Source organism: Solanum verrucosum, unplaced genomic scaffold, assembly GCF_900185275.1.
Source record: "Solanum verrucosum unplaced genomic scaffold, falcon-dt-bn FXZP01000103.1, whole genome shotgun sequence".
Classification (NCBI taxonomy): Eukaryota; Viridiplantae; Streptophyta; class Magnoliopsida; order Solanales; family Solanaceae; genus Solanum; species Solanum verrucosum.
Window position 1 is genome coordinate 42,080 of NW_026020048.1, and position 19,428 is coordinate 61,507.

The following is a 19,428-nucleotide window of genomic DNA, read 5'->3' on the forward strand; positions in this document are numbered from 1 at the left end:
ATTTCATTATTTTATATTACAAAGATAGATTCATAATTTAATTTTGCAAAAGAAAACTCATATTTGACGTGCAGAGATTGTTTATACAATGTGAGAATCATATGAAAGAATAGTTAGTTATTGATATTGTTGATTTATTGGATCAAATGAATCTTTGTAAAATTATGTCTATTTAAAAATTGTAATATCATGTAATCGCAAATATATTTATTTTTTAAAGAAAACACGAAGATATACAATTTATTAATTATCTGACACCTTAGAATATTTATTACCTTGTTAATAAACTATATATGGTTTGCTTGGTGAGATTATAATAGTTTTGATAAATTTTGGGGGTTTTCATATTTATGGATTTTTTTAAAGAATTCTAATTGCATGTCAAATAAAATTGAAGTTTTTGCAAGAATTTTCCCTATTTTGGGTAGTTTTAAATATTTTTTCGATTCGATTTCCCAATAGATATTAATCCCAAAATTCAGCACCAACATATACAAGGAGGTGGATAGTCTTAATTATCTCTGCCTCCAAAATCATAGCTGCAAAATAGAACTATACCTAATTAAAATTATGTTCCAACAAATAGCATCTAGTAGCCTTTAATTGTCATCCTTAAATATAAATAATAGTTTTTATTTTTGCCTATGTTGGTCATTTAATAAAAAAAATTACAGCCAAAATACTCTTATATATGACCTAATTTCACAAGACAAAAAGCTTTTGCTTTACCCTACACAAATTGTGTAGTATCTTATTTACAAGACACTGTAAACCGACAAAAACTTTGTAAGAATAAACTATTACTCGATCGATTTTAAGACAACTTTATAGGTTCCGAAATTGAATGAATACTTCTATCAAAATTAAATTTTACATGAACTAAGTTATGTCTTATAATATGACATAAGTTACAAATTATGAACTTCTTAGGATATAAACATAATGTTCTAAAATTAGACTTATGCCTTTGTCGTCATAAGATCTAAGTTTCTCCTTTATAAAATCTTTTTACCAACCCTTTTTTTTGTTGTTTAGCTTATGATATATAGTTAACCAACAATCTTTCGCTTCTTTTTTTACAGAATAAATCTGAGAAAATGGTCAAATGTCCCCCTAATCTATTAGTCAATTCTCAACTACACATCAATACTTGGGTCACTATGAGGAGTAGGGTTTTTTTTTTTTTTGTAAAGAAGAAGAGAGTTGATACTCAATTGAAGAGTAGACATGGTGGTTATGTTTGGAATTGAGAATTTAACCAAATTAAAAGGAAAAAGTTAAAAAAGTGGGTCCATTAAATCTAAAATAAATATAAATAGGAATTTTTTTTTGAAGAAAATGGGCCCGCCTAGCGTGTGTGTACAAACATTTGGGTATATCTGGGTAATAACAAAAGATGAGCGTTTAAGGGTTACAAAATATCAAAAATAAAAGGTTCAGGGGGGTAATAGGACCCCCGTGAAGGGGGTAATAGGACCCCCGTGAAGGGGGTAATGGAAGAGAGTAACCATAATATATATATGGTTCTCTTTCTCAAGCTCAAAGAAACGCCCTTATTAAACCATTACATGAAAAGAAATAAATTAAAACAACATGTAAAATTAAACCATAAATCTCTCAAAGCTCATACTCCTCACAATCCATGAGATTCCATTTTCCATCTTCTTGTTTAACCATCCCATTGTGCTTCTCCACCCACCAAGCTCCAGGTACCAAATATTCATCTTTTAAGATGTCCCATATCCTGTTCACAAGTGCGAGATCGCGATTCACCTCTAGTTTACAACCATCTAAAGGTCCAATTCCTTGAGTACCATCAATTTCGTGAAAGTAACCTTCCAAATTATGCCTAGTGTGTGGGTCCCCAGGATTCAATTTCAAATAAGGGGATTTTGTGGTGTCAATTACTATTTTCTGTCCAACGTCGAAATACCCAATGGATGGGTATTTTGGTACAATATCTAATAAGTTATGAATTCTTATGATGTGAAGATGTTTCAATTTGTTAAATGCGTTAACAAAATTGAGACCTCCAACTTTAGGACTTGCGAATACAAAAGCTATCACTGGAAATTCCTTGACACTGCTTGTTTTGTTGATTCCATTGTAAGCTATGTCGACTGTATTTAGAGTTGCAAGTGATAATCACCCTGACCCCTAATTTCCTTGAGAATAGTATCCTGGATATGCATGGTAAATGATTTTCTTTTTTAGTTTTTTTTATGTCGTTGGATGGAAACAAAATTTATTTAATGTACAAATTACTTAAACAACTCAAAAATATACGGTGACAATAGCTGTAAAAAAAACATATTTATTACATTAGGAAAAGAGAAGGCATACTATAAATATGAAAGGTGTAGAAGATTATTAATGTCAAGAAACTATAGCTGACAATGACCAGAATACTGTGCATAATGAGAAACAAGATATTTAATTTTAAAATTTGATCATAAGTTAATGTTTTACGAAAATAAAATCATGATTTTATAATTTTGAATTTGTAGTATATTTTTGTTTTAATCTATTTGCTTTAGTAATATTAACTTATATTTTAACACTATATACCATTTATTCTTTAATTAAAATTGATAGATTATCTCTTTCTCAAATATTAAAAGAATTTTATGGTGTATATTTATTTATTTATTTATTTATTTTTAAATTCAAAATGGCTTATACTAATTATAGCGAAGCAAAATATCCAACTCTGAACTTGTTTTAAAAAGTTGATTTCACACTCAAATTAATTTAGCAACCTATTATACCACCCTAAATGTACTAAGTTAGTCCCATAATCTAATGTGATTTACACGCATCTGTCAAATCTTTGCAAGCTTATCCGTGTAATTTTTTTATTTTATTTTTTCTCAATCATTTTTGTTTTTATTGATACAAATATTAGTAAAGTCAGACAATAACTTTCTTCAATTTATTTTTTTCCAACCGCCATCCAAAAATTCAATACCATCACAATCTTATTGCGCGACATCTATCATCAAATATCACACGCTATTAAGGTCACCAAAAATCACCAAACATAACTACCTATTTCACCATCTGACACTCAAAGAACAATTATCAACATTTATTTACAAAGATCTTAGTCGAACAATTGACAATTTAGTACTCAATTTACTATCACTAATTTTGTGGAAAATTTAGAAATGATTTTCTTAAGAGAGAAAGAAAGATCTATGAAATTTTTTACATTAAAAGATTGGATTTTGTGCAAAATTCAAAAACTTTTTACAAAGAAAAGGAAAGGTATGGAAATGTTCTAACTTCATGTGTTCACAATCAATAAAAAAGATAAATAAATTGATGAATTTGATGATGGGAGTGGAAATAGTAAGAATTGATCAATTTTAGATGTCTCGTAGAAATCTTTTTCAACCAGCAAACCTAATTAATTGAACAACTTCGAAGATTTTTGTAGTGAATTTTGACCCTCGATATTGTTTTATGTTTCTCTCAAAAAGTTACCATGAAAATTTTTTTGTTTGTTTCATAAACACCATAGTAAATTGAGTGCTTGTGATAAAGAAAAAAAGAGGAAGAAATATAAGATGGCGTGAAGATGAAGGGGTGTATGTGGGGTTACTTTTACTTAAACACGCCTTTTTTATTTTGTATTTTATTTTATTTACACGTCAGCTTTGAGGGTGATATAAAATTCATTTTTGAATCGCCATGATAATCTAAACAAGTAACTCACTTCTCAAGACAAGTTCAAGGAAAAATTTATGTCTCTTTATTTTACTTATAATATTTACCGTTTTGTCAAACATGCATTTCATGATGTTGTTAAAAAATATGCACATTTTAGTTTTATATTTGAAATTTATATATTAATTACTTTTTATAATATTAGTTAAAAATACATGTTCATTAATTAATATATTTTCAATATATAGTATCAATCTTAGATACCTAATCTAATACTTTATTATGAAGGCACATATTCTGTCAAAATTAATTTAAATTTTTTAATAATCAACTCTTATTTTAAAATTTTGATTTAAATTGTCAAATATGCATTCCACTATATGTTCTTAAAAAATATGCACTTTCAATTTTTATGATTAATCAAATTAGAATATTATTCATTTGAAATCTACATATGAATTATTTTGTATACTAGTAGTAGTTAAGATTATAGGTTTATTGATTCATATATTTCCAGGAGACAATATCTATCTTATGTATGTAATTTAATCTCCATTTATGAAGGCACGTGTTTATTAAATATCAATATTTATTTTTTAATAATCAACTCTTATTTTAAATTTTGATCTAGCTAATTATACAATTATATTTATGTAATCAAATAGTACGCATATAGTTATACTGTGACAAATAAACAGGTCATCAAAATTATTATACTATATAACTATTTAATTGTGTAACTATTGCCTTAATAGTCATATCAATTTTATTTATCAAATGACTTTTCAAATCAAATTTATGTTGTAGCCCAACAAGCACACTATCCATCCTTCATAGTGAAACTTTGCCTTTATTAAAAGTCATAACATTTCATCTTATTTAAAAGTTTAAATTATTAAATGAATTTTACTTTTAATTATTAAATTATATATTTAATATGTTTTTCATATTCAGACGTTGAATTTAAAATTTTCATGGATCAAGATATTAATTGATGATGAAACTCAAATCTAAGAAGTTCACTTTTTTTTATATACTATGATAAAATATTTGACTATTTCATTTTAAAGCAGGGATTATTAAATAGAGAATATTACTATAAAATAAATCAGGCAGCGATTATTTTTTCATTGTTTAATGACAACATATTTGTACATAATTAATTCCTAATATATTTGTAGTAAGTAATTATAAGTGATAATATATTTTTATTTACTTAATTATTTTTAAATATAGACTTTACTATAGTAGATATTCTCATGAAGCACATTATTTGGGTCACTGTCAGAGACAATTTCTTGACATTGATTTTGACTAACATCTTTCATAATGAGAAAAATAATATTTTTGGTGTACGTCTTTGAATTAGCTACTATTAATAAAGAGTATTTCTTTTGTTGATATCAAACAACAAATAAATAAAATAAAATAAAATAAATACATATAAAAGATTCTAATAAACAAAGCTTGTAATATTTGATGAAGATCAAAAGGACCAAAATCACGTATAGGATCGGATTAGAATATTTAAGAACTTTTTAAAAATTTACCCTAAATATAAAGATCGTGTTTTAAATTTTCTTTGGCACGATTACTTTCACCATCTTATTTATTAATAATGATGAATAAATGGAAAAATATTCTTTTGACAGACGAAAAAGAGAAAAGAAGTACTCTGAATACAAAAAAATATTCATTCCAATTTCCACCTTAATTATTATTGATTTGGCATATGTACACTGAATACGTGAATTTCATCCATTAAAAGTAGACAACATGTTGTGGGGGTAAAACAATAATTTACTTTAAGGATGGGTATGATATGACAGGGGCGGATTTAAAGGTGTCACGTGACACGGCTTCGTCGGAAAATTTTATTAAATAAGTATAAATAACTAAAAAGAAAAAAAAATGTAAACAAAGAACAAATATAACAAAGTGACATTCCTTGTACCAAAAATGAGCGTAGCTAAGCTGGTTAGGGTTCTTCAATACATGCTGTATGTTGGAGGTTAGAACCTCAATAGAGCCACCTTTCCTTTCTTAGTTTAAATTTATTTCGCTACCCAAATCAAAATGCTAAATAATTCTTAATTTTTTAATATAATATTATATTTTTTGTTTCTTTATTTTTATTCTGAAATGTGATATTTAATTTTTTTAATTTAAATTTATTTCGCTACACAAATCAAAATGCTAAATAAATATTAATTTTTTAATATAATATTATATTTTTTTTTATTTAAAATATGACACTGCTTAGGAAGAATCCTGCGTACACCACTGGATATGATTTGTACAATGTTTAAAATTTCGATTCAATAATTTTATTTTATTTTTCCAAATGTTATATTGTTATTATATTAAATTAATTTGGTAATAATTTAATATTTTAAAGTTTGTTTTTAATATTTTATGAGCTCATAACTATAGTCTATTATAAAAAAATGTCTCAACTAAATCAAATGATTATATCATACTAATTATATATCTATTTATATATATATATATATATATATATATATATATAAATATATATGAAAATTATTTACATAACTATACACTTCGTTAATATATTCAATATTTCAATATTTTATTTATAAATAATGAATACTATATCAAATATAAAAAAAAATATTTAAATATATAGCATATAGGAATCACAATATCAATTTTTTTAATTCAATGTGATAATTCGATAGCTATTGTATTATACACATTTCTATTTATCTTAATTATTGATAACCATATATTTTTTTTATTTTTACTTGTCTGCTATTTCAAAAATAATTACTTGCCATTTTTAACATATGAAGAAAATACAATTTTTTTTCTTCATATTTTATCCTTAACAATAATTGCCTATTCTTTAAGTTATTTTTTTAAAACATAATATTAAACATCAATTAATAGAAATGGTATAGTAAAATAGTCATATCAATTATTATTTGGTGTCAAGTCGAAATATATGACAAATAAAAATAAATTTTAAAAAAATACTATGTTTAATGTACCATTAGATTTATACCTAACAATTAGTACTCATTATATTAATTTTAATACATCACTTTCAAACCAGCAATCAAAGACCCCAAATTAATGGCTCAAAGGCCGTGTGAGGGAGGGTAGGACAAAAAGCGACTTAACTTAATTTGGAAAAAAATAAATTCAAAAGATCTCCATCACCAAAAAATAATAATTTCACTAAATTATGAGCTAATTTATTCAATTATTTAAAAATATATATAAAATTAATGTAATTAAACATGTTTAAAAGTATCCAAATATCTTCATAAGTTACTTTAGTCTTCCGTCAACTTTTTGTTTGGGTAATTACTTGTTTGAAAGTAACTTAGCAACAATCAATTGTTTTCAACGAATTTTCGTATTTATTGAGTTTTTGTCTTATTCAGAAAGTTATTCCGCGATTTTTTTAGAAAATAATTTAGTAGTAGTACCTAACTCATATAGATTATTATTTTTCATAGAAACTAGACACTTGTATTATTGCAATAAAAAATTATATAGTTTAAACTTAAAATATATCCACAATATCATGTACAATTTAACTTAAGGAAAAATTTCTTTCTAGAAATTCCCTTCAGTGAAGAAATAAAAAAGTAAAAATTATGAAAGTGGTCATTCGATATTTTGCTTTATTAAAAAATTGATCTAATTATCAAAATTATCGAAATTGAACAAATACGTTCTTCTTCTTCCTTCCAGTTTTGTCATCAATAACTTATTTTCCCTTTTCTTCCTTCTTCATTATCATCTTCTTGTCTTCTCCTTTTTTCTTTTTCTTTTTTAATTCGACATATTAAAAACAATGAATCGTTTAGAGTGAACTATATATGATCAAAAGATTCAAAATATTGAGAGGATTTCATATTTAATTTTGTTGGACTGTTTAGAGGTGATTTTGAGTTGATCGATATTGAATAGTCAGTATATACTTTATGAATAGTCAATGTATGTTTCATGTATAATTAAGTTATATTCAATTTTTTTGAATGTATCATAATATACCGTCAGTGTATAGCTCATATATAGGTTAGCTATATTGTATAGTTAGTGTATATTTTTTTTATGACTTTTGGCAAGATATGTTGTATAATTCATGTATACTTTTTATGACTTTTGACTATTTTTATGCAAATAAAATATGACTATATATGTTATAAAATTAATTACTTTATTATATATGTTTGAAACCAGTCCAATAAATTGTTTAGTTAAATTATAAGCTATTTCATTCAAACATTAAATATATATATATATATATATATATATATATATATATATATATATATATATATATATATATATAAAATCAAACATGCTTGAAAGCATCTAAATATTTTCACACATCAATGCTATCTCCCATTAAGAATTTTTCTTAATAATTACTTATTTTGAAAGTAACTTTGCAACAACCAATTTTTTCCAACGTATTTCTGTAACATCTCGCAACTAGAAAGAACTAGAAGGAAGTTTAAAATCTGGAAATAGTTACTTTTGGAAAGTATAAGGAAATCTGAAAAATTTTAAGTTAAAGTGAATTTTCGGTAAACTTTAAACGACCATAACTCCTAGCTAAGGATGAGTTAGGTGTAGTTCCAAGATATGGTTGGAAAGCTTTTGCAATGATCTTTCCAGCGCCGCCAAATTTACGTGATTCCGAGTTCGTATGAGTGAGTTATTTCCTTTGGAAGTTGGGTTGTTCAAATAAGGAAATGCCCAATCCGGATTTTTGAAGGGTAGTTTGGTCTTTTCCTTACCCAATTAATTAAATCCGTTTTTAATAAAATAATTGGGGTCAAAACTGAGTTAGTTCAGTTACACTTTTGAGAAATAGAGTTAGGGCTTTCGGAGAAAGAACGCAAGAGAAAGAAGAGGAAAAGCAAGATTCGCCAAGAACGATTGATTTTGGTTGCGGATTCGCCAGGGAATTGACCCTACAAGGTATGTGAGTCTCTCATAGTGTTGGGTTCATTCACCCACGCGCCAAACATGTTTAGTTCAGCGAAATTCGTCCTAAAAGAGTTTGAAAGTTGATGTTCTTAACATAAATTCTTGAATTTGAATGTTGTTTTTGAATTGGGATGAATTGAGAAGTTTCTGAGTTCGTTACGTCGCATTATAGAGTAGTTTCGAGTTAGGTTCTTAGGTACATTTCCTAGGTATCTGTATCTAAAGGTAATTTGAGAAAAAGAACCGAGGTTGTGTGATTTGGGGCTGGAAAATGAAGAAGAAATTTCGTCGAACGAAATTTGAGTATGGGAGCACGTCGCGCGACCTGTTCACAGAATTGAAAAATTCTGCTCCGCTTTGCGAAGCTGACACGAGGTGTTTTGCCTCAAAAGACATTTTCGGAACCAAAATTTAATTATGCCTCCACGTCACGGACCCACCTTCAAATCTTGATTTTCGGTCTTTTCTCATGTTTAGCGATCTAAAATCATTCCTAAACAACATGAGATCTTTCCAAACACCAATCATAATCTTTCAATCCATAATTCAATTCAAGGATCAGTTAAGAGTCAAGACAAGAGCAATTAAGATCAAAGTCAAGAGAAGTCAAGAGTCAAGTAAGAGAAGTTCATTTCAAGTTTTCATAAGTCTTTTACAAACGTTCTAACTATGTTTTAAGACTTAAGTTTTGAAGTTGAGTAAAGAGTAAGAGCAAAGTTCATTTTCTTTAAAATGATATACGGGAACTAAGTATTTCCAAGAGTAAATGTTTTCACATTTAAGATGAGAGGAAACTGAGATTTCCAAAAGAGTTTTGAACAGCAAAAGGGAACATTGATTCCAAGAGAGCTTTTTAAGCTAAGTTTGAGCAATTATCTCAAACCGGAGAAGAAGTTGTTTTAAAAACATATGAGCTAAGTATATTTTGGGAGTAGTATTGAGCACCGATATGGGGACGCGAGTTTATATTAACTCAAGCCCCCAAAAACCATGTAGCCATTATGGGCAGAAAAAGGATCATACTTTTTAGATGATTCCTTAGTGCTTTTTAGCATAGACTAGTGGATCCACTTAGTAGTTCAGGTTCTATATCGATGGCAAGGTATAGGACGGTACTTGGCAACGTGAGGTAAAACGTTGTACCATCACTTAGGCTCATAGTGATGGTTGTCGGTTAGAGAATCTTCCACATAAGTTATATTACTTTCTAAATGAGTAAAGTTAAGTTTGTTATTGCTTTATCTTTAACGAACTAAGATTGTTTTCAGTTGTTTTATAAGCTTTATATATGTTGACACCCAATTTTGGACCTTCAAGATATGAATTAGTCACCGAGCCTCTTCAATTTCAAACGATTTGAAATAATTGACTTTTTAAAATTTAAAATATTTTTCAAGTTATTTTTATCACTTTTTATAATTTTTATATAATATATATGTTTATATAAATTTGTCTATAATTAGTATAGTTTATGAATATTCGAAAACCGTCTTAAAAAATTTTTGTTAAATTTTTGGTTAATTAATTTAGTTATATAATAGTTTATACTTTAATTTATTTAGTTTATAGTTAAGTTAATTATTTTATTTCGTTAACATTAAAAAGCTCATTGATTAATTTATATTAATTCGTTTTATTTAGGATTTAGCCGAATTTGTTAATTTAACTCAATTTAGCTATTTTTTTTTAAACTCCAAAATCTAACCAATCTATGACCAATGTTTTCACTCCTTATTGGACCATTTAAAGGACCAAGTTCTGGGCCTTTCTTGCCTCTTTTCAGCTGCCCAACAGACCCAATTTAATATTCCAACCCAAACCCAATTCTTCCAACAATACAACAATACAAAAAACAACCAGCAGTGCTCCAATACATACCTAACCCGACCCTGCACTGTTTTTCTTCCCTAGACGCGACCAAACCCAGAAAATTAAATCGCAACTCCAGCAAAGAACGCGACCCGACCCAGCTCTCGCGTCCCTCTCCCTCTCTCCTCACGCGTGTTCATCCGTACGCGAATCTTTCCAGATGTCTTTAGCTCCTCGCCTCAATCGTCCTCTGCTCGAATCGGACGGCTGCAATGCTTTTTCCGCTGAAGAATGGTACAAGAATCGTACTGTTCCGGCAGCAACCTTATCCTCTAGCAAGGATTCGAATTTCAAATTTCGAATTCAGAAGCTCCCTCCCATTTTTCCCTCTTAAACCGAGCCCCATTTTCCTCTTATAAATAGTCCATGTTCATCTTGATTGAGAGAGGGAGGATGGCTCATTTTGGGTTGGAGATAGCTTATTTTGGGTTGGAAAAAATATACATTGGAGAGAGCTGCCATTAGAGACGAAATTACAATAAAATTGCTAGCTATACAACTTTAAATAAAATACTTAAGGATGGACCTTGAAATCAAAGAGTGAGAGTTCAAATTTTTGTTCAGTCTTCTTGCTCATGTCTTGAACACGGAAGTTTCTCGAAATCATATTTCAGTGGTGGTGAAGTCGCTTCCATGCTCGTCTAGTTCCCGTTCGCTGCTCCGAGAAAGGTACAACTTTTTCAAATCTTGATTTGCTTAAGTTAAAATTGTTTTTTTTTTTTACTTTATTTGTTAGATGAACTTAGTATTCTCTTCTTTTAGTAATTTCATTTCTTTAAATTTAATTCTTCTAAATGCCCTATATTGTTTATTATGCTTTGTTAGTTAGTTTATGTTGTTGCTATAAATAAGAATGCCTTATTATGTGGATACTTTGATGTCATAGATGCTAAATGTGTTGTTACAAATTTTGCATTGAGAAATTGTAAATTTCATAATTTCATTTTGGTATCTTGGTTGTTTATGGAAGTTCTATCTTTTCAGAATTAATCCCCCTTCTCTGTTTCCCCGAGTTTTTTTTTTCTTCCAGCTTTCTCTTTAAGATTATAAGCTAAATTGTTTTGATTAAATAGAAATAAAAATGGTTGTTCTTTAATGTAAGTTTAATCTGCAAAGTTGTGAATAAATCATGCTGTTCTTCTCTGTTTTGGATTACCTGGTTCTGTAGCGAAATTTATAGTTAAAAAAATATATATATAAATATTGTTGCTTTATCTCTTTTCGATCTTGAGTCGCTATGTCAGTTCTTTCGGGTTCAGTTCAGATAGGTCTGTCTCTATGTTGGACCGTGGAAGCATAAATTGGTTGACTATAATTGTTTAAATGTTATTCCCTCAACAGCCTTTTTGCATTGTGTATTTATGTTTAGTAGCTAAATTTATTTAGTCTACTATTGCCTTTGTATTGCCTTCACTTATGTTACATTTTCTTTCTTTTTAGTTCAGGAAGTTACCTTAATTAAATATCATATCTCAGTTTCAATTAGTTACCATGGTCATCTCTTTCCTTTGAAAATATCTCTCTCTCTTTTCTGTTAAAATGCTTTAGCTTGTGGCTTTGATCTTTATTTCTTAAAAATGTGTTGTATGTTTGTCTTCATTGTGAGTTGATTACTAGACCATGTGTATGTGGGGACTTGTGTTTTCTTATATTTATTTTTGTCTATTTCTATATTTTATCTTGTCACTTAAGTTATTTCCCTTTAGGAAAATTCCCCTTAAATCCTATTCCCTTAAGATAATTATATAATAGTAATAAATAAATAAGTTAAAATAAATGAGTTCTTTTACTTAGTTCAAATTTCAAAATTAGTCAAAGTCATTATGGGTGCTTTTACTTAATTAAAATTTCAAAATTAGTCAAAGTCGTTATGAGTCCTTTACTTAGTTAAAATTTTAAAAAATAAAATTAATCAAAGTCATTTTAGTCAAATCGCCGGTTAACCGCAAGTTAGCGGGCATTTCGAGGGCCTAACACCTTCTCGGAAAGTACATTGAACTTCGAACCCTTTTATTTTCAATTGATTTTATCTGTTTGAGTCTTTTGAAAAGCTTAAATTTTTTCTTGATTTTTCTCTAAAAATTAAGTGGCGACTCTGTTATTTTGGAAATTTGATTTCTTTTAAACCATAAGTTTGATCGATTTTTTGAAAACTTAGTCATTTTCTTTTATATATAATTTCGAATAAAACAATATATATATATATATATATACCGCATGTGTTTTATTGCTTTATATTGAGTTGAGTATCCATGAGTTGAGAAAAGCCAGGTAGGTGTTTCTTCCATAATCTCTTTCAAGCCAATGTTTGTTAGCATTCCAACTCGCATACTCATACATTCAATGTATTGATGTCAGTTGGCCTGCATCTTATTATTATGTAGACGCAGGTAACCAGGATCAACATCTAGCGCCTTGTTGATCCAGCTTGAGCATTCAAAGTCTGTTGGTGAGCCTCCTTGAATTCAGGAGGAATCCTTATTTGCTTTCTAGTCTTTCAGATGTTAGGATGATCGGGGGTCCTGTCCCGACATCCCTCTTTGTTTTAGAGGCTTCATAGACAGTTAGTAGTTCAATAGTCTTTGCATTATTGTTCTTATGTTAAAGACTTGGGTTGCCACTTTTGGCCAAGTTGAATGTTTAATCTTTAAAACATTCTCAGTTATTTTATTATTCAGTTCAATTAAGTTCATTGATCATTATAGATATGAATATTGTCTTCCGCTTAGTTAAGTAAGCCAGGCCAGGGGTTCGTTTGGGGCCAACAATGGTCTTCGAGTGTCAATTCCGCCCAGGGTGTAGGCTCGGGGCGTGACAATTCCCATATTTATTAAGCCCTTATCTCATCCAAAAAGTTATGTTTCGATTCGTTAGATGCTCATGCTATGGTAGTACCTAACTCGCAGAAGACTACATTTTTATTTCTTCATAAAAGCTAGACACTTCGTATAACTACATCAAAAAGTTACATATTTTAAATATATTATATTCAATAACATCATATAACATTTAACCCGGGAAAAACCTCTTCGAGGAGTCAGCAAAAAATAAAGCATACAAATATTTCACACGTTACTTTTATCTCCAATCAAACTTTTCTTGGTAATTTTGGAGCAATTAATTTTTTTCAACTTGTTTCCGTGTCTATATTGAACTCTTATCTTATCCAAAAAGATAATGTTTGATATTTTAGAAAGTAACTTGTGAGCCTTACTGGATGGATGTTCTATTCAATGCTAGTACGTCTAACTCACAGACATCTATTTTTTTTTTACTTTTCAATTTAGTTTGCTTATCTGATTTTCATTTAAACGAAGTTTTAAACTATGAAATATTTTACTTTAAAGAGGCCGTTAGAAATAAGGAGAATTAAAAGATTAATAAGGAGGGAATTTTTTACTCGAAAGATTATTGTCAAAGACATTCTTTGTAAAATAAAGAAAAAATAATATTATATCAAATCTCATAATATAGAAATATTTTAAAATCTTCTTCGTAAATATATTACACTTCTACCACTTTAATTTACAACAAATAGCTAAGGAGTATAAGAGAGATCCACAAGTACCAATTTAACTTTCTATGTGCATAATATTCTCATTGGTAAATTGTATTTTAGTAGTTTTTAATAATAATTTTAAAATACTTGTAAGTTGTAATGGTGTCGTCGTCATTGATATTTTTAGCATTTATAAAATATTAGAGTGCAAATCATTATTAAAAAAATAAAGATAAAAATGTAACACAAAAAGCACATTGTATGTTAAATTATTCCAATTTTTACGATGTAGACAAGAGCGAGTGGGTTGTTACAATAATTTAGGTCAAGCTTTCACATTTAGTTAGACAACGGAGCAATCTTTGTCACCAAATTAAATACAATATCTAAATAAACATTGATTGAAAACATTGTTAATTAATCATTAACATATACATAGAAAAAACATTTTTTTCTCAACTTACATAACATAATATATACTCTACAAATTTCATTTTTAACAGATGTGCATTTAATCAAGTCATATCAAGTAGATTAACTAGCGCAATAGGTAGATTTTATGAAATGGACAATTCCCTCTTTGTTTGTTTTAAAAATCATCGAAGCAGATAAGAATGGAATTAATTTTACTAGATGCCACTTTTAAATTCGGATAGTATGAGTTATGTTAGTATGGAATTAATTTTACTGGATGTTCTATTCAATGCTAGTACTATCTAACTCGCAAATGTCTATTTTCTTTTACTTTTTAATTTAATTTGCTTATCTGATTGTGATTTAAACAAAGTTTTAAAATATGAAATATTTTACTTTAAAGAGGCCGTTAGAAATAAGGACAAGGTAAGTTTGAGTTAAAAAAGTTAATAATGAGGGCATTTGTTGGCTCGAAATAAGAACAAACTTTGAATTAAAAGATTAATAAAGAAAATAATATTATATCAAAACTCATAATTTAGAAATATTTTAAAATCTTCTTCGTAAATATATTTCACTCTACCACTTTAATTTACAACAAATAGCCTTAGGAGTATAAGAGAGATCCACAAGTACCAATTTAACTTTCTATATGTGCATAATATTCTCATTGGTAAATTGTATTTTAGTAATCTTTAATAATAATTTTAAAATACTTGTAAGTTGTAATGAATGTCGTCGTCATTGATGTTTTTAGCATTTATAAAATATTAGAGTACAAATCATTATTAAAAAAATAAAGATAAAAATTTAACACAAAAAACACATTGTATGTTAAATTACTCCAATTTTTACGAAGTAGACAAGAGTGAGTGGGTTGTTACAATAGTTTAGATCAAGCTTTCACATTTAGTGAGACAACGGAGCAATCTTTGTCACCAAATTAAATACAATATCTAAATAAACATTGATTGAAAATATTGTTAATTAATCATTAACATATACATAGAAAAAAAAACATTTTTTTCTTGACGTACAGTAACATAATATATACTCTACAAATTTCATTTTTAACATGTCACATGTGTGCATTTAATCGAGTCATATAATGTAGATTAACTAGCGTAGATTTTATGAAATGGACAGTTCCCTTTATGTTTATTTTAAAAATCATCAAAGCAGATAAGAATGGAACTAATTTTACTAGAAGCCACTTTTAAATTCGAATAGTATGGATTATGTTAGTATGAATTATGATGTTGATGTAGTAGGTAATTTAGGCGTTGGCAATGCCTTAGTATGGATGCATAATTATATCTATAAATAAATTTTCCTTTTCGACAAAAAAAAAAGTCATAACAAGTATGTCGGTAGGCCCAGTTTGTAGAGTAAATTTCTTAGATAATCACCCATGGTTGGTGATAAAATTTGGAGCTCAAATTTAAAGTTTTTTAAAAATTTGAAATTAATATTTATTTATAAAATATGAACAAAATTCCATTTCATTATATTATATTATAAAGAAAAATTCATAATTTAAACTTTGAAAAAGAAGACTCATGCTTGACGTGAAGAGATTGTTTATACAATATTAGGGGATTATATTAAAGAATAACTAGTTATCGATATTATTGATTTATTGGATCAATGAATCTTTGTAAAATTATGTCTATTTAAAAATTTGTAATAACATGTAATCGCAAACCTTTATTTATTAAGAAAACACAAAGATATACAATTTATTAATGTAATACCTTAGGATATCCGTTATCTTGTTAATGAACTATTTATGATTTGCTTGGTGAGATTATAATAGTTTTGATAAATTGTGGGGATTTTCATATTTATGAAGAAAAAATATTATTTAAAGAATTCAAATTGCATGTCAAATAAAATTGAAGTTTTTGCAAGAACTTTCCCTGTTTTGGGTAGTCTATAAAAAAAATTGATTCAATTTCCTAGTAGAGCTTGGATGTTGTATACTTGTATTAATCCCAAAATTCAGCACCTACATACAAGCAGGTGAATAGTCTTTTTTTTGCCTCCAAAATTATAGCTGCAAAATAGAAATATACCTAATTAAAATTAAGTTCCAACAAATAGCATCTAGTAGCCTTTAATTGTCATCCTTAAATATAAATAATAGTTTCAATTTTTGTCTATGTTGGTCGTTCGATAAAAAATTACTGCCAAAATACTCTTATATATGACATAATTTCGCAAGACAAAAAACTTTTGCTTACCTTACATAAGTTGTACAGTATCTAATTTGCAAGACACAATTTAAACTGACAAAAACTTTGTAGGAATAAACTATTACTTGATCTTAAGACAACTTTATAGGTTTCAAAATTGAATGAATACTTTTATCAAAAGTAAGTTTTACATGAACTAAGTTATATCTTATATAACATAATTTGAGGCTACGAGCTTTTTAGGGTATAACATTCTATTATAATAATTTTATAAATATGACATAAGTTGCAACTTATGAACGTTCTAAAACTAGACTTATGCCTTGTCGTCGTAAAGATCTAAGTTTATCCTTTTTAAATCTTTCTACCAATCCTTTTTTTGTTGTTGTTTAGCTTATTATAATTAACCAACTATCTTCCGCTTCTTTTTTGCAAAATAAATATTTTCCATTTATAGAGCTTTCATCTTTTCCTCTTAGGTTGTGTTTGGTATGAAGGTGAAAAGTATTTTTCAATTTTTTCATGTTTGGTTGGATTAATGTTTGGAAAATATTTTTTAAATCAACTCATTTTCCTCAAATTTAAGAAAAATGATTTCTCTTCCTATCAATCTCCTTGAGGCTTGAGCAACTAGCGAATTTATTTTTGTTTATTTAATATTAGAATTATATCAGTCATTTTTGTTTATTTAAAATGATAAAAGGATAAAAATTAAATATCATTCCGGAAAATAGAGGCTTTCTACAAAATGATCCAATAAAATTTTCAAGAGGGTGTTTGGATGGACTTAAAGTTGGTCAAACTTATTTTTAAGTCAGTTTTGACTTTTGAAAGTCCATCGCGGAGCCACATGTAGTTAAGGATTTTAAAAACTATTATTTTAAAGTCTATTCAAACGGGCTCTAAGTTATGACTTTTGACTTATTTTTATCATTTTAGCTTAAAATTAAATGGTTATAAATATTTACAAGTTAATTCAAATACTTTAAAAGTATTTAAAATTTATTTGGACTTAAAAATACTTGAAATAAGTTAATTTCAACATGCCATTGATGTTTGACCAAATTTTTTAGAAGTGTTTTAAATGTAACAACGTCATTTCATTAACCAAGCTTATAATTATAGATAATCCAAAACCACAACTTCAACTAACACATGAAAGAAAACATGTTGACATATATATATATATATCTATATATATAAAATAAGTCACAATGCAAATATATATAAGTATTTAGTTACATTGTAACTATTTTGTTAGCTTTCAACCAAAAGCAAACAAGATTTTTAGTTACATATTTATTATTTAGTTAAATAATAAATATGTCATTGTATGAGCTATTTATTACTCATTCCTTTTGAATTTGTTAATCTGATTTTGATCCGACACATAGTTTACGAAAGTAAATTAGATTTTGAGAAAAAAACATTAAGTGATACTTGAAGTTATCCCAGATTTTCAAAAAGACACCTTAACTTTGCATGCGTCCTATTACCCCACAAAACATTCAAAATCACAATAAATACAAATTTTTACACAACATTTCCACTTTGGACAAAAATATCCTTCGAATGTGCAATTTCTTAAAAACAAAAAGTCGGACCCATTATTGATGTATTGAAGGATGCTTTGGTAATTTCCTATAATGAATTCGTTTTGTTTGTTTCTTTTAAATTTATTTTACTATACTAAATAATTGTATAAAATATTATGAATCACGATAATTAATTACTTAAATATTTAAAAGATATAAAAATATATAAAAGATCTGATTGACTCTTCAAATTTTACCGGTGACACATAAATTGGGACAAATGAAATAATATATATTATTTGAAAATTTCTTAGAAAGTAGTATACATTACAATAATTAACAACTAGAAATATTTCAAAGACAAAAAAAATTGATTGAATCTCAAATTTTTTTAGTACTACATAAATTGAGAAAGAAGAAATGACCTATATTATTTGAAAATGGCGTAAAAACATTACAAATCATACAATAAGAATTAACAATTTAAAATTTTAAAAGACTTTAATGCTTTATACTTATTCTATTTCCACTTTGGACAAAAATATACTCCCAATATGCATATTTTTTTAAACAAAAAGTGGGACCCATTATTGATGTATTCAAGGATGCTTTGGTAATTTTCCTATGATGAATTCGTTTTGTTTGTTGTTTATTTTTTTTAAATAATTGTATAAAATATTATAAATCACAATAATTATTTACTTAAATATTCAAAAGATATAAAAATATGTAAAAGATCTGATTAATTCTTCAAATTTTATCGGTGACACATAAATTGGACAAATGAAATAATATATATTATTTGAAAATTACTTAGAAAATACAATAATTTACAGTAATTAACAATAAAATATTTAAAGACAAAAAAATTGATTGAATCTCGAAATTTTATTTGTACCACATAAATTGAGAAAGAAGAAATAACCTTTAATCAAAATTGCGTAAAAGATATTACAAATCATACAACAATAATTAGCAATTTAGAATGTTAAAAGACATAAAATTTTTTTACCATAGTTAACAATAATTAAAAATTTAAACTATTTTAAATTAATATTAAAATTTGATTAACCCTTTAATTTTGTCTTTGTCACATAAATTGAAACAAAAAAGATACATATTGGGCCCGTGCTAGCACGGGCTCCGATGTCTAGTATATATATATATATAGCAAATAGATTGACAATAAGCTTTATCGCCCCGCCGTGGCTCCTTTCAGCTTTAAGCGTACAAACGTTAATGCAACACACTCATTTTCCTTATTATATTCAGT

The 19,428-nt window shown here is 27.3% G+C and overlaps 1 protein-coding gene across 1 annotated transcript; it reads right to left on the reverse strand.

Annotated features, from left to right (window-relative positions):
* Window positions 1-1,617: 1,617 nt before the first annotated feature.
* On the reverse strand, window positions 1,618-10,858 carry LOC125822840 (phospholipase A1-II 1-like). Its single transcript, XM_049502295.1, has 3 exons — window positions 10,849-10,858; window positions 10,659-10,784; window positions 1,618-2,120 (listed from the first exon to the last, which is right to left on the reverse strand). The coding sequence occupies exons 1-3, from the start codon at window positions 10,856-10,858 to the stop codon at window positions 1,618-1,620; spliced, it is 639 nt and encodes a 212-aa protein (XP_049358252.1).
* Between the last annotated feature and the right edge of the window lie 8,570 nt (window positions 10,859-19,428).